At 47.2% G+C, this 14,669-nt stretch overlaps 1 protein-coding gene across 1 annotated transcript in view; it reads left to right on the forward strand.

The window, feature by feature from the left end:
• Positions 1 to 14,669, forward strand: part of kntc1 (kinetochore associated 1) — a 263,597-nt gene that overhangs the window by 120,682 nt on the left and 128,246 nt on the right. The window contains exons 39-41 of the mRNA XM_072495542.1: positions 5,564 to 5,727; positions 7,281 to 7,385; positions 9,380 to 9,508. Of these exons, the coding sequence (XP_072351643.1) occupies positions 5,564 to 5,727; positions 7,281 to 7,385; positions 9,380 to 9,508 (398 nt within the window). The remainder of the gene's footprint in view (positions 1 to 5,563; positions 5,728 to 7,280; positions 7,386 to 9,379; positions 9,509 to 14,669) is intronic.

The following is a 14,669-nucleotide window of genomic DNA, read 5'->3' on the forward strand; positions in this document are numbered from 1 at the left end:
TGGAGAGAAAAAATAATTGGGTACTCTAAATTTATTTTTAAAACTATACAGTCTGTACAGATTTTTCCCCTTTTCCACCCGCCCTCCCCCGCGACGAACAGCTCCTGAAACCCCCCTGAAGAGCCCCTTAATTCATAATTTATCTTCTCTAATCGCAGGAAGTCGTACAGGTCACCCAGCCAAGCCGCTAGCCCCGGTGGCGATGCCGACCGTCACTCCAGCAAAATTCGCCGCTGTGCAATCAGAGAGGCGAAGGCCAAGACATCGGCCTTCCTCCTCTCCATGAGCTCCAGCTTCTGTGAGATCCCAAATTTTGCCACCAAAGGGTCCGGGTCCACCACCTCCTCCACTATCCTGGCTAAGACCGCAAACACTCCCGCCCAGAATCTTCCCAATTTTTTGGCAACCCCAAAACATGTACATGTGATTCGCTGAGCCCCGGCCATACCTCTCTCACGCATCTGCTACCCCTGAAAGAACCCACACATTCTCGCCCGTGTCATATGCACTCTGTGTACCACCTTAAACTGTATCAGGCTCATCCTTGCACAAGAGAAGGTCCCGTTTACCCTACACAGTGCCTCACTCCAATTGATCTCCCTTCCCAACTCTGCTTCCTATTTCTCCTTGATCTTCACCACCTGCTTGCCTCCCTGCTCCCCAGCCTCTTGTATATATCCCCAATTCTTCCCTCCCCTTCCACATCAAGGAGCAACAGTTGCTCCAGCAGGGTGTATCCCGGCAACCTAGGGAACCCCCTCCAGCCCCGGGAGTTGCCCCCACGGTGGCCTGGCCCGCGATCTGGGCCCACCGATCCGCGGGCGGGCCTATGCCGTGGGGGTCTCTATTCCTATGCGTCAGCTGGAGTGTTCGACGCGGAGATGACCCCGCGCATGCGCTGGGATGACACCAGCACACGCTGGCACTCCCGCATATGCGCCAACTCGAGCCGGCTGGCGGAGGCCCTTCGGTGCCGGTTGGCATGGCGCCAAGCCCCTTCCCCGCCGGCCGGCGGGACGCAAACCACTCCGGTGCCTGCCTAGCCCCTGAAGGTGCGGACGATTCCGCACCTTTGGGGAGGCCCGATGCCGGTGGTTCACACCGCTCCTCGGCGCCGCGACCCCTCGCCCCGCCGCATAGGGGAGAATCCCGCCCCATTTCTTCCCTGTGGACTGCAGCACCGGGCTCCTTGAATACCTACTCTGAACCATTGGCAACGCTACCGTCACCATAGCCCTCAAACTAGACCCTTTTCAAGATTCCTCCTCCATCCAAACGCACTCTCCCCTTTCTCCTGCCCACCACTGCTGCACCTTGTCCACATTCGCTGCCCAATAATAATGAAGCAAGTTCGGCAACATCAACCCCCCTTGCTGCCTCTGCCTCTGTAGCAGGGTCCGCCCATACAAAGTCAGAAATGATCGTGTCCACCTTCTGAAAAAAGGGCTTTGGTATAAAGATCGGGAGAGCTTGAAAGATAAACAAGAACCTCTGCAAAATATTCATTTTCACCACTTGGAGTGCAGTTTCTCCCACCTCTTAAGATCCTCCCTAGCCTCCTCCACCAGCTTCGTTAAGTTCCACTTATGGAGCCCTGTCCATTCCCTTGCTACCTAAATCCCCAATTACCTAAACCTACCCCATGCTATTATAAATGGCATCCCCCCCTAAATTAGCCAATACTTTCACATCCATGTTCAATTGTGATATTGGCCCATACGACCCACATTCCACCGGGTCCTTCCCCTTTTTCGGGATTAGTGTGATTACTGCCTGCGTCATCGTCCCCGGCAACTCCCCCTTCTCCAGTGCTTCATTAAATGCTCCCAACAGATCTGGTGCCATGTCCTTCGCAAGTTCCTTATAAAATTCCACTGGGTTCCCATCCGGCCCAGGGTTCTTCCCCGACTTCAATCCCCTGATACTATCTAACACCTCCTTCAGCCCCAGAGGCACCTCCAACACCTACCTCTTTGCTTCCTCCACCTGGGAAAATTCCAGCTCGTCCAGAAATCGCCCCATGTCCCCCTCCTCTCCTGCCGGGTCTGCCTCATAAAGTCAATGGTAGTACTCCCTAAATGCTTCATTTATCATCCCTGGCCCTGACACCACATCCCCAGTCCGTATTTTTCAATATTTCCCTGGACGCAGCCTGCCTCCGCAGCTGGTGCACCAGCATGGGGCTCGCCTTCTCCCCATACTCCTATTGCACCCCCCTTGCCCTACGCAATTGCCCTCCCGCCCTCCCTGTTGTCAGCCTATTAAACTGCCCCGGAACTTTTTCCTCCTTGCCAATCCCTCCACGGTGGGCATCCTTGAATATTCCCTGTTCACCTCCACTATCTTGCTAACGAGACGGTCATGTTCCTCCCTCCTTTCTCTATCCACACGAGCCTTAAACAAAATAATTCCCCCTGGACCACTGCCTTCAGTGCTTCGCAAAAAATGGTCGCCGACACCTCCCCATTCTGATTCAACTCCACCTACTCCTTAATCACAGCCTACACCTTATCACACAAACCTCCATCTGCTAACAACTCATAGTCAAACCTCCGCCCCGGCATCTGCCCTCGTCCTGATCTAAACCGAATCTCCAGCCAGTGGGGCGCATGGTCCAAGATAAGTAACCCCGCATACTCTGCTCCCTCACTCCAACCAAAATCACCCAAAGTAATCAATCCTCGAATACACCTTATAGACGTGTGAAAAGAAGGAATACTCCCTTCTCCTGGGTTCTGAAAGTGCCATGGATCCACCATACCCATCCTCTCCATAAACCCCCCCCCCAATTCCCTTGCCATTTGTACCCTACCCATCGACCTGGGGCTCGACCTATCCACCCTCGGCCCTAGGACACAGTTAAAATCTCCTCCCATGATCAACTGGTGCGTGGCCAAATCCGGGATCGCTGCCAGCAACCCCCTCATAAAACCCACATCATCCCAATTTGGGGCATACACATTTACCAACACTACCGGTGCCCCTTCCAATACTTCACTCACAATCACATATCTCCCACCCGGACCCCTCACCACCTTCGCAGTCACAAATTCCATTTATTTGCTCATTAAAATCGCCACTCCCCTCGATTTCGAATCAAACTCGGAGTGAAAAGCCTGCCCGACCCACCCCTTCCTTAACCTAACCTGGTCCTTCACGCGGAGGTGCGTCTCCTGCAGAAAAAGACCATCCCGCTTTCAAGCTCCTGAGGTGTGCGAACACCCGCGTCCTTTTAACCGGCCCATTCAGTCCCCGGGCGTTCCACGTTATCAGCCTTACTGGAGGTTAATGCCTCCAATCTCCTCTACCGTCTTTCATCTTCCACACTTATCTCCCGGCCCTTTAATTCCACCCTATACCTAGCCCCTCCCAGGTGGCCCCTTTCACCGCCTATGGCATATGCACGATAAGGGAATAGTGTAGCTGGGCTTTAGAGTGGTTCCACAGGTTGGCGCAACATCGAGGGCCGAAGAGCCTGTACTGCGCTGTAATGTTCTATGTTCTATGACCATGTCCTCTCTCATCCCCTGCCACGTCGCAACAACCCCTCCCTCCTCCCCTACCCCTGGCCACCCCTCTCTGCCTCTCCCCCCCCCCCCCCCCCCACACCTCACTTCAGTTCACCAGCATAACCTGCTAGCGCAGCAACACCTTCCCAAGGGCACTTATCAATGACCTCCCCCACCCCACTCCACTCAAGGAGGAATACTCCCTGTTCACCTTGCCCTCCTCCACCCAAACAAACACTTTTCCTAAACTCCAGGCAGCCTTCTCCAAAAGCAAACAAACAAATGTTAAGCATAAAGAGTCCCTGAAAACAGGAGGGGGGACAGGAGCATCCATCCCGACATAAATTTTCCACCCCATACAATCCCAACAGTAAACCGCAAACCCCCTCCCCCTGCCAAAAAAAATGAACATTCCCCAATTCCTACTTCCACTTCAAACATGCTCCTAACCATTACACAGTGCCAGCACCCCGGTTCCCAAGTATTGTCCGCTCAGTTCTCCCCCAGTTTATGCTCCTTAATGGGGTCTCAAAATATTACTCCCGGCCTCTGAACGTCACCCAGAGTTTCGCTGGGTAGAGCACCCCAAACCTGCTCTCCCGCCGGTACAGCACCGCCTTGGTCTTGTTGAAGCTTGCCCGTCGCTTTGCTAACTCTGCTCCAATGACCTGATAAATTCGGACCCTATTCCCCATCCAGTCGCTGGAAAGCTTCTCCCTAGCCCACTGCAGAACTTCTCTTTCTCTTCAAATCTGTGGAGCCTCACGATTACCTCCCGCGGTGGCTCCCCAGCTCTCGGCTTCTGCCTCAGGGACCTATGCGCTCGGTCCACTTCAGGCGTCTTATCTCGCACCCCTTCTGCCACCAGTCCCACCAGCATCTTCGATACGTACCTGGTGCCACTCACACCTTCCACTCCTTCAGGCAGGCTCCCTATTCGCAGGTTCTGCCTTCTCAAGGTATTTTTCTGCTCCTCAACCTTTGCCCTCAACGTCTTACAAAGGTCTCCTAGGAGCCCCACATCCGCCTCCAGAGTCACCACACGATCGCTGTGGTCTGAGATCACTCCTTCAATCTCTCGAATCTGTGACCTCTGCACCTCCAAACACTTCTCCACCCGTTCCAAACAACTCTTCAGATGTGCCACCGCTTCTTGAGTGGCCTTTGCGCGATCTTTCCGCATTTGTTTCCTCTGCTGCTGGAATTCAGCTTTAATAAAGGCCATCAAGTCAAGTTGAAGCCTTCCAGCTTGCATCAGGCCCCCCCCCCCCACACACCTGCATGTTTAAAGTGGCTTTTGTTGTTGCTGAAACAACAGAAGCTTGTTCCAACTTTTCAGCCAAATCTCTCACTGTTTTCTGCTGGATCTGGTAACCAGCAGACATACCACTCCTGGGGGAAATTACTCCTCCAACATTGACCTATGTATTTTCATCAAAATTCCACCCAGTACTGGTTAAAAAGAGCTCTTTTCTGTGACTTTGAGCAGGAGCTGCCCTGTATGTGACCACTCACTCCATCGCCCACACCAGAAGTCAAGTTATAATGAATTATAACATGGAAGGATCCAATGATTATTAGATTCAAGACAACTCCCATTATGGAAATTATTGAAAACTATTTGTGAATGTAGCAGTGCATAGATCGAGAAGACCGTAAACTAATCAACAGTATAGTTGAGTGCCTTTTCTTCACAGTCTGTCTTAGATGGGAAAAATGAAGCCCGTTTTTGGAGCTTTTTGTTTTATGGGTCATCACCATATGTCGCATTTATAAAAAATAATTTAAAAAAATACAGGGCAACACGGTGGCGCAGTGGTTAGCACCGCTGCCTCACGGGGCCGAGGTCCCAGGTTCGATCCCGGCTGTGAGTCACTGTCCATGTGGAGTTTGCACATTCTCCCTGTGTTTGCATGGGTTGCGCCCCCGCAACCCAAAGATGTGCAGGCTAGGTGATTGGCCACTCTGAATTGCCCCTCAATTGGAAAAAATGAGTTCGGTACTCTAAAACAAGTACTTTTGCTGAAATTATAAACCTTTGATTTTGTATACAGGTGAAAATCATTTGAAGCCAGTTTCTACACCCATGACCATCTTGCTGCAGAACTTGCAAGAGTACAGCCAATTGCAACTAACTTTGCAGCTAACCATTAACTCTTTTGGAAACTGTCATCAACATTTTGTGTCAAACAATATGAATTTTGACTTGACTAAAAAGGTAGGTGCAAACTGTTAGCTTTACAATGCCAATGTTGTACTAAGAAATATTTATTTCTGGTAATCAACTTTGCTTGTTGTTACTTTCTAAGTTAGCTATAATTTTATCTCCACAAATGTTTATTTCAGGAAATCCCTGCCCATCAATTGAATGGAATGTGCTGGTTCGTACTATTTTTCACAATGTACATGAAAATAAAATTACTTTAATCAAATCCATCATCTAGGAACTGGTTTGGCACAGTGGGCTAAACAGCTGGCTTGTAATGCAGAACAAGGCCAGCAGTGCGGGTTCAATTCCCGTACTGGCCCCCCCGAACAGGCGCGGAATGTGGCGACTAGTGGCTTTTCTCAGTAACTTCATTGAAGCCTACTTGTGACAATAAGCTATTAGTATTATCATCATCATCATTATCTTTATACCGCAAAGAAAGAAATCAGAAGCCAGATTTCTGGTCAGGCTGACTGCTTTGCTCACCAGTCAGAGAACCAATGGGAACACCTGTCAGTTCTGTGGGGCGGCCCGATGCAATGAAGTTTCCTTTGGGCACTAAAGTGGCCACCTGCCAGGCCTGCCCTGTGAATGAGTTCCCCCGCGATGGAAATCCCAGCCATGGAGAACTGCTGACCAATCAGAGGTCGTCATTTGCCCATTGCTGCCAGCAAAGCAGTGGCAGCAGTGGACCTACCAGAGGTCCAGAGTCATCAAGGGACCCCAAACCATAGATGAATATGAATGATGGAGGGTGGGCGGGACACAATTTGCAGAGCCTGTCTTTCTGATGCAGGTCCCTCAGTCTGGCTCAGTGTCTGACTAAGAGGGATGCCTCCAGGAGGCCGTTGGATTTGCTGGGTAGCCTTCGGAGGGTGTGAAAAAGCCATGTAACCTCAACTTAATCCTTGAGCAACCACTAGATTTTGGGGGGTCACGGGGATAATTCTTATCAAGTGGCTCATTATTAAGCCTAATTGACATCCGGTAGCCAGGAATCCCACCCTCTGACTTAATTGTGGGAAGTTTTGCCGCTGGTGGGAGATGGATATGATGCCTCTCCCTCCATTAAGTGGGCCAGGTCGCCATGCTTCCTTTAGTGAAGGGCTGCAATAAATCCAGTGCGAGATTGCTGGCCCACTGTTAACTTTATCATTAGATTCACCTGCAATCTAATTTGTCTGAATGGATTATTGCCTGGTAATTGCCTGCTTGCGTTCTTGCTACTAAATCACCACAGAGTAAGAAGCAAACTGACCCCATGTGCTTGTGCACAAAGTTTGCATGAAAGCATGTTGCGTGTCCTATAAGAATATATAAGGCTCATTTTCCTAATTTGAATACCTAGGACTGTGAAACTTTGATTCCCAGCTAGTGCCCCCTGTGAGTGTTGGTTTAACATGGTTCGTTAAACAGTACTTGGAGCTGTTTCTTTTGAAAAGTGGAATATTTCTCATGAGGCTTCACACCAGCCTCTGAAATAATGGAATAAAATTTGTTTGGTTGTATTTAGAATATAAAACAAAAGCACATTTATAAGTCTTGCTTTTCCATATTTGTAGCTTTTTGTGGTTCAAGACTTGAAGGACATCAAAGATTTTGTCATCAACATTGGAAACATGGCTTTTTCGATCATTAAAAAGAACTCTCAGGCATTGCTGCACAAGGTAAAGATGAACATTTCTCCTCCCTCGTTCTCTTCCCACCCCCCCCCCCCCCCCCCCCCCCCCCCATCCCTCCTTTTCTATTTGTACATCTTGTGCATTTACTAATGAGTGCTGACAAGCTATTTGATTTCCTCGTCATTGTCTGTGCACTTCCAGATAGAATTAGTGAATAACAATCAGATGCAGGAGGCCTGACTTCCTCCCCTTTGATCTCACCTCATTCAGAGGCAGTGAGGCTAACTTTGGAACTTCTGTTTCCAGTTTGGCTGAAGAAAGTCAACTTAGCACAGATTGGTGTTTGAACCCAAGACACCCTGGCCGCGTGGCTCAAATATTTATTATCTTATAATTAGCTGACTCCCAATACATAACTCGTCGTGACGTGGTCTCCTGGAAAAGTGGCCATTTTTCGCAAGTGAGGTCCTTGTCAGCAGATTGCCACAAAGGAGGTGAAACCAATCCTAATAATGATTTTCACCTAACTGCCAAATGCTTAATTTCCAACCTGCCATTCACATGGTGTGAGAGCTGTAAATCTGATTGCAGTGACTTAAAACAGTTAAAGCAGTACAAGTCAGGAATGGAATTTGGGACTTGTCAGGCGTCACTCATGTGATGCATTTATCAATGAGCCATTTGTACATTATGAACTGCATTCTCCGTTCTGGAAACTTAAGTGCTCCCGCTGGAGTAAAATCGCTCCTGGTCTCTGCTGGCGCTAGGAATGGTGCTTAGGAATGACTCCACCTCCTCTTTCCATGCACATTTTTGCACGGAGGTACAGTCAAGGGAATAACTGGTCACTCCCCCCTCACAACCTCCAAACATACACGCATGAGGGTGACCTGACCCAACAGACACAACCCAACCCCATCCCATCAGCTAAGTGTTTTCTGCTGTTAAAAAGAGGAAGTCAAAGCATTTAGTTGCTTTTGATGTGGTGGGTGAGGGAGGGGGCTGTCAATCTTGGCAAGAGTATTTATAAACATATATAGTTAGCATCAAAGCAGGGTAATGGAGGTGCATTCAAGCGTGAAGGGAAAGATCAATAAACAGTTCACCAAGCCGCAGTCTCCTGGATTGCTAAAACTTTCAATCATTAGCTAATGCATATGTATTGCTGTCTGAAAATTTACATTTCAAAGGCTGTCAGGGGATTTCGAGCCCTATGAAGTGCACTGGCTTTTGAGGTAGCCTCTGACACTTGTTACAGCTGCTGCTTTAAACACTTGTCTGAGGCAGCAGTTGTAAGGAAAGGACAAGTGAAAATGCAGTGATTTTTCACTCTACTGCCTGGACTGCTCTTCAGCTTTCTGGAATGGGTCTCTGTTTTTTGTTGGTGAGTGGTGGGGTAGGGGGCAGATTTTGCACTGTGGGAGGGGTTGGGCCCTCCGATGGAGCTGCGCCCCCCCCCCCCCCCCCCCCCCCCCCCCCCCCCCCCGAGGTCCGCCACGTTAGAGCCCTCTTGAAAATACCTGCACCAATTCACCACGTGAATCCTGTCTGACAGGCTGAGAGCATCACAGGCCTGGAGAATCTGCCTTCCAGTCTGTAAAGTAGGTGCTAATGACTGATTAACATATTCCTGCCAGTGTGGGGCTCGCTGCTACTGCTGGCGGGAGACCTGAACATTGGATCAGCGCCAATCCTATTTTTATGCCAATGCTTGATTCTCCGCCGGATCGGGAAACCAGCTGCGGACGGCAGAAAATCCAGCCCCTTATATCGTATAATGTCTGACAGAATATAGAGGCATTGTCAACTTGGGAACAATGATCACTTCACCGAGAAAATAATCTGTTTTATTAAGTTAAAGTTTCCAGTTAAATAAAAGTTATCTGTATCATTATCATTTGTATTCATTCACTGGTGTGCTCCATTGACCCCTTCTGTTTCAAGTATATCTGTAAGATTGCATATTAATCAGTACACAAACTATTTTCTTTAGGTGTAAGCCAATATTTCTACATTAAAACTATTTTTCTTTTTTTCAGTTGTTTAACTGTCGCGTGGTTGACACTAACTTAGCTCTGGCTTACTGCACATTGTTACCAAAGCAAGTTGTGTTTGAGAAGCTTTGGAATGTCATTGGTGATGCACGGCAAAACTATAACAAAATTCTGGTATGTGTGACACCGTATCAAAATTCTTATATCATAGCTTTGTATTGATATGTAAGTATTTGTCATGGGAGCCAACATTTTATTTTTCAAGGACTCTTAAAAGACTGTCTAGCTTAATTTTGTCAAGGGCTAAATTTTTCTTTTCGGGGGTTGTTTGAACATTAGTTCAAGATACTATTCTTCCTCTGTTCCTTGGTATTTTCTGTCAAATTGGGATTTTAAATAGAATTCTCAATTTACCACAATAAAGATTAGCTTAATCTCACATTCCAACTATTTGACACAATGAAACTGAAATCAGACCGGCATAAGAGTAAGATGTAAAAAGAGAGCAAATGAATGCGAGGTGAGGGTATGGGGCAAGGTAAACTCATCCTCCAGAGAGTCGGCGCAGGGATGGCTGTCTGATTGGCCTTTGCCTGTGCTGTAACATTTCTGTGATTGTATAATGCATGTAATTGCAAAATGTATTTGGGCTGGATTAAAAAATACTAATGTGTAATAACACATTTTCCTTAACTTCCAAACCCTGGTTTCCATCCTCCTCCAATCGTAGATTCTGTCTCGGGAGAAACAGCAAGATCAGGAAGGAGGGAATCTGTGATTGGAGGAGTTACCCCTCATGGATTCTGTCTCTCCCACACTCTCTGCTCCTCTGATGAAACTCTGCGTCACGTACAGGGGCAACCATTATTGGATTTTTCACCCCCGTCTTTAATTTTTCATAGGCTTCAAGGGCAAATGAGCCCATCGTCCCATGTATTTTGAACCCTGATTTTATCATCTTTTTAATTTAACAGAGAGAAATTGCAATGTCTTGATCAAAAACCTGTTTTGTAGATAGAAACATTTGTATCCCATTCAGTCACACTAAAGAGTAAATGAGCTTCTTAAAATAATAACCGTAAAAAAAATTTCAGCATTGCATGTTAACCCATCTGTTTTAGAGCGTTAATTAATTTTGTGTGGTATTTCACTTGGTTGATTAGATTTTGTCAGAATGGGGTTGTGTTGCTCAGTAGTATTTATTGACAGGGATGCTAATTTGTCAGGCATTCTCGGTCAGGAGACACCAGAAAGGGGGCTTGGGCTTGGAAAACCTGGATTGGGCATCTTGCGAGTGTGAGTAATGTTTTTTGGGTGGAGAAGGAGTTCTGGGAATATTAGGGTTTATCCTAGAATCACATGGACAGGGTTCCAAGAAACGGGAAACATTGGGTGGAAATATGTACCGGTCAGGCAGGGAGGAAGGCGTCGAGCGAGGGAACCGTGGTTTACCAAGGAAGTTGAATCTCTTGTTAAGAGGAAGAAGGAGGCCTATGTGAAGATGAGGTGTGAAGTTTCAGTTGGGGCGATGGATAGTTACAAGGTAGCGAGGAAGGATCTAAAGAGAGAGCTAAGACGAGCAAGGAGGGGACATGAGAAGTATTTGGCAGGAAGGATCAAGGAAAACCCAAAAGCTTTCTATAGGTATGTCAGGAATAAGCGAATGACTAGGGAAAGAGTAGGACCAGTCAAGGACAGGGATGGGAAATTGTGTGTTGAGTCTGAAGAGATAGGCGAGATACTAAATGAATATTTTTCGTCAGTATTCACTCAGGAAAAAGATAATGTTGTGGAGGAGAATGCTGAGCCGCAGGCTAATAGAATAGATGGCATTGAGGTGCGTAGGGAAGAGGTGTTGGCAATTCTGGACAGGCTGAAAATAGATAAGTCCCCGGGACCTGATGGGATTTATCCTAGGATTCTCTGGGAGGCCAGGGAAGAGATTGCTAGACCTTTGGCTTTGATTTTTATGTCATCATTGGCTACAGGAATAGTGCCAGAGGACTGGAGGACAGCAAATGTGGTCCCTTTGTTCAAAAAGGGGAGCAGAGACAACCCCAGCAACTATAGACCGGTGAGCCTCACGTCTGTAGTGGGTAAAGTCTTGGAGGGGATTATAAGAGACAAGATTTATAATCGTCTAGATAGGAATAATATGATCAGGGATAGTCAGCATGGCTTTGTGAAGAGTAGGTCATGCCTCACAATCCTTATTGAGTTCTTTGAGAAGGTGACTGAACAGGTAGATGAGGGTAGAGCAGTTGATGTGGTGTATATGGATTTCAGCAAAGCGTTTGATAAGGTTCCCCACGGTAGGCTATTGCAGAAAATACGGAGGCTGGGGATTGAGGGTGATTTAGAGATGTGGATCAGAAATTGGCTAGCTGAAAGAAGACAGAGGGTGGTGGTTGATGGGAAATGTTCAGAATGGAGTACAGTCACAAGTGGAGTACCACAAGGATCTGTTCTGGGGCCGTTGCTGTTTGTCATTTTTATCAATGACCTAGAGGAAGGCGCAGAAGGGTGGGTGAGTAAATTTGCAGACGATACTAAAGTCGGTGGTGTTGTCGATAGTGTGGAAGGATGTAGCAGGTTACAGAGGGATATAGATAAGCTGCAGAGCTGGGCTGAGAGGTGGCAAATGGAGTTTAATGTAGAGAAGTGTGAGATGATTCACTTTGGAAGGAATAACAGGAATGTGGAATATGTGGCTAATGGTAAAGTTCTTGAAAGTGTGGATGAGCAGAGGGATCTAGGTGTCCATGTACATAGATCCCTGAAAGTTGCCACCCAGGTTGATAGGGTTGTGAAGAAGGCCTATGGAGTGTTGGCCTTTATTGGTAGATGGATTGAGTTCTGGAGTCAGGAGGTCATGTTGCAGCTGTACAGAACTCTGGTTCGGCCGCATTTGGAGTATTGCGTACAGTTCTGGTCACCGCATTATAGGAAGGACGTGGAGGCTTTGGAGCGGGTGCAGAGGAGATTTACCAGGATGTTGCCTGGTATGGAGGGAAAATCTTATGAGGAAAGGCTGATGGACTTGAGGTTGTTTTCGTTGGAGAGAAGAAGGTTAAGAGGAGACTTAATAGAGGCATACAAAATGATCAGGGGGTTAGATAGGGTGGACAGTGAGAGCCTTCTCCCGCGGATGGAAATGGCTGGCACGAGGGGACATAACTTTAAACTGAGGGGTAATAGATATAGGACAGAGGTCAGAGGTAGGTTCTTTACGCAAAGAGTAGTGAGGCCGTGGAATGCCCTACCTGCTACAGTAGTGAACTCGCCAACATTGAGGGCATTTAAAAGTTTATTGGATAAAGATATGGATGATAATGGCATAGTGTAGGTTAGATGGCTTTTGTTTTGGTGCAACATCGTGGGCCGAAGGGCCTGTACTGTGCTGTATTGTTCTATGTTCTATATTTCTGTGTGTGGGAGCACTTCGGTCTTCCTGGGATCTGGAATAGAATCATAGAATGTTTTCAGCATAGAAGGAGGCCATTTGGCCTGTCGTGGCTTTCTGCTGAAGGAGGCAATTCACCTAATGCCACGCCACTCCATTTCCCTATAGCCCCACAATATTTTTCTTTTTAGATATCCCCTGCCATGTAACCTAACCCTAAGGGGCAATTTAGCATGTCCAATCCACCTAACCTGCACACATATAAATACATAGAAGATAGGAGCAGGAAGGAGGCCTTTTGGCCCTTCGAGCCTGCTCCGCCACTCATCACAATCATGGCTGATCATCCAACTCAGTAGCCTAATCCTACTTTCTCCCCGTAGCCTTTGATCCCATTCTCCCCAAGTGCTATATCCATCCGCCTCTTGAATATATTCAAAGTTTTAGCATCAACTACTACCTGTGATAATGAATTCCACAGGCTCACCACTCTTGATGCGTTCCCATGACTTCCCCAGTTCTAGTGGTGCTTCCAGTTCCTGCCTCGTTTCCTCCTCCACAGCTGTATGTTCAGCAAGTCGAGAAACCGATTGGTCTTTTGAGTCTCCATCAGGCAGCTCGGTGGTGTGCAACCCCCGATAAAAGGTTGCAACGGCCTCATTGATCTTATCTGGGGCTGTGAATAGCTTTGGACTTGATGTCTTTAATATCTGGAAATCTATCAATCTCTGTCTCAAACATACTCAATATTGAACCTCGACAGCCCTCTGGGGTGAAGAAGTCCAAAGAGTCACGGCCCTCTGAGTGAAAAAATTCCTTGTCATCTCAGCACACACTGGCCTACACCTTATTCTGAGACTGTGTTCACTGGTTCTAGACAGCCCAGCCGGGGAAACATCCTTTCTGCATTTACCCTTTCTAGCCCCTTAAGAATTTTGTACATTTCAATGAAGTCAGCTCTCATTTTTACGAACTCAACAGAATACAGGCTCAGTCTCCTTAATCTCTCCTCACAGGACAGTCCGTCATCCTGGAAATTAGTCTGGTGAATGTCTGCTGCACTCCCTCTATGGAAAATATACTCTTCCTTGAGTAAAGGGACCAAAACTGGATGTAAGGCGCGGTCTAACCATTGTTCGGTACAGTTGAAACAAGACACCTTTACTCCTGTACTCAATTCTCTTGATTTAAAGGCCACCATACCATTTGTCTTCCTAATAGCTTGCTGCCCCGGTATGTTAGGTATCAGTGACTTAGGAACAAGAACACCCAAGTCTCTTTGGACATCAACGCTTACCAATCTCTCACCATTTATGAAATACTCGTAGCTCCGTACCTCCTACCAAAGTGGATGACCTCACATTGATCCACATTATATTCTAGTTGCCATTGTTCACTCACTCAATAACCCTGCCCAAATCCCCTTGAAAACTCTTTGCAACCTCCAGTAAATAAGTGCAGAATTGTTATATCAGCATTACCACTGTGCACATAATTTAAAACTCTTCACCATATTGCATGGAAACATTTGTCCTGTTTTTCTTTCTCCTAATGTAGCAAAAAATATTTACAGAGACATAATCAGACAAAACTGGATGGTGCAATAAAAAAAAGTGATATTAGAATAAGTGACTGAAGAGGTGGATCTTAAAGAGGTTCTCAAAGGACGGGAGTGGACAGGGGTTACGGAGAGAATTTCAGAGCACGCAAGCTAGGCAGGGGGAACACACTAATTGAAGAGCAAGGGCATGGAGCGGTGATCAAGTGGCCAGAATTGAGCACCCCCTCGCCTCTCTTTGCTCCACCATTAACAGAGAATGCATGAGAGATCAGAGTAGTGTTGTCCGGCTGAGTTTAGAAAGATAGGGAGGACCAAGGCTATGAAGGGATTTACATGTGAAGGTGATCATTGAAAATAAGATGCTTGTGGGG

The sequence above is a fragment of the Scyliorhinus torazame genome, chromosome 1 (genome assembly GCF_047496885.1).
Source record: "Scyliorhinus torazame isolate Kashiwa2021f chromosome 1, sScyTor2.1, whole genome shotgun sequence".
NCBI lineage: Eukaryota > Metazoa > Chordata > Chondrichthyes > Carcharhiniformes > Scyliorhinidae > Scyliorhinus > Scyliorhinus torazame.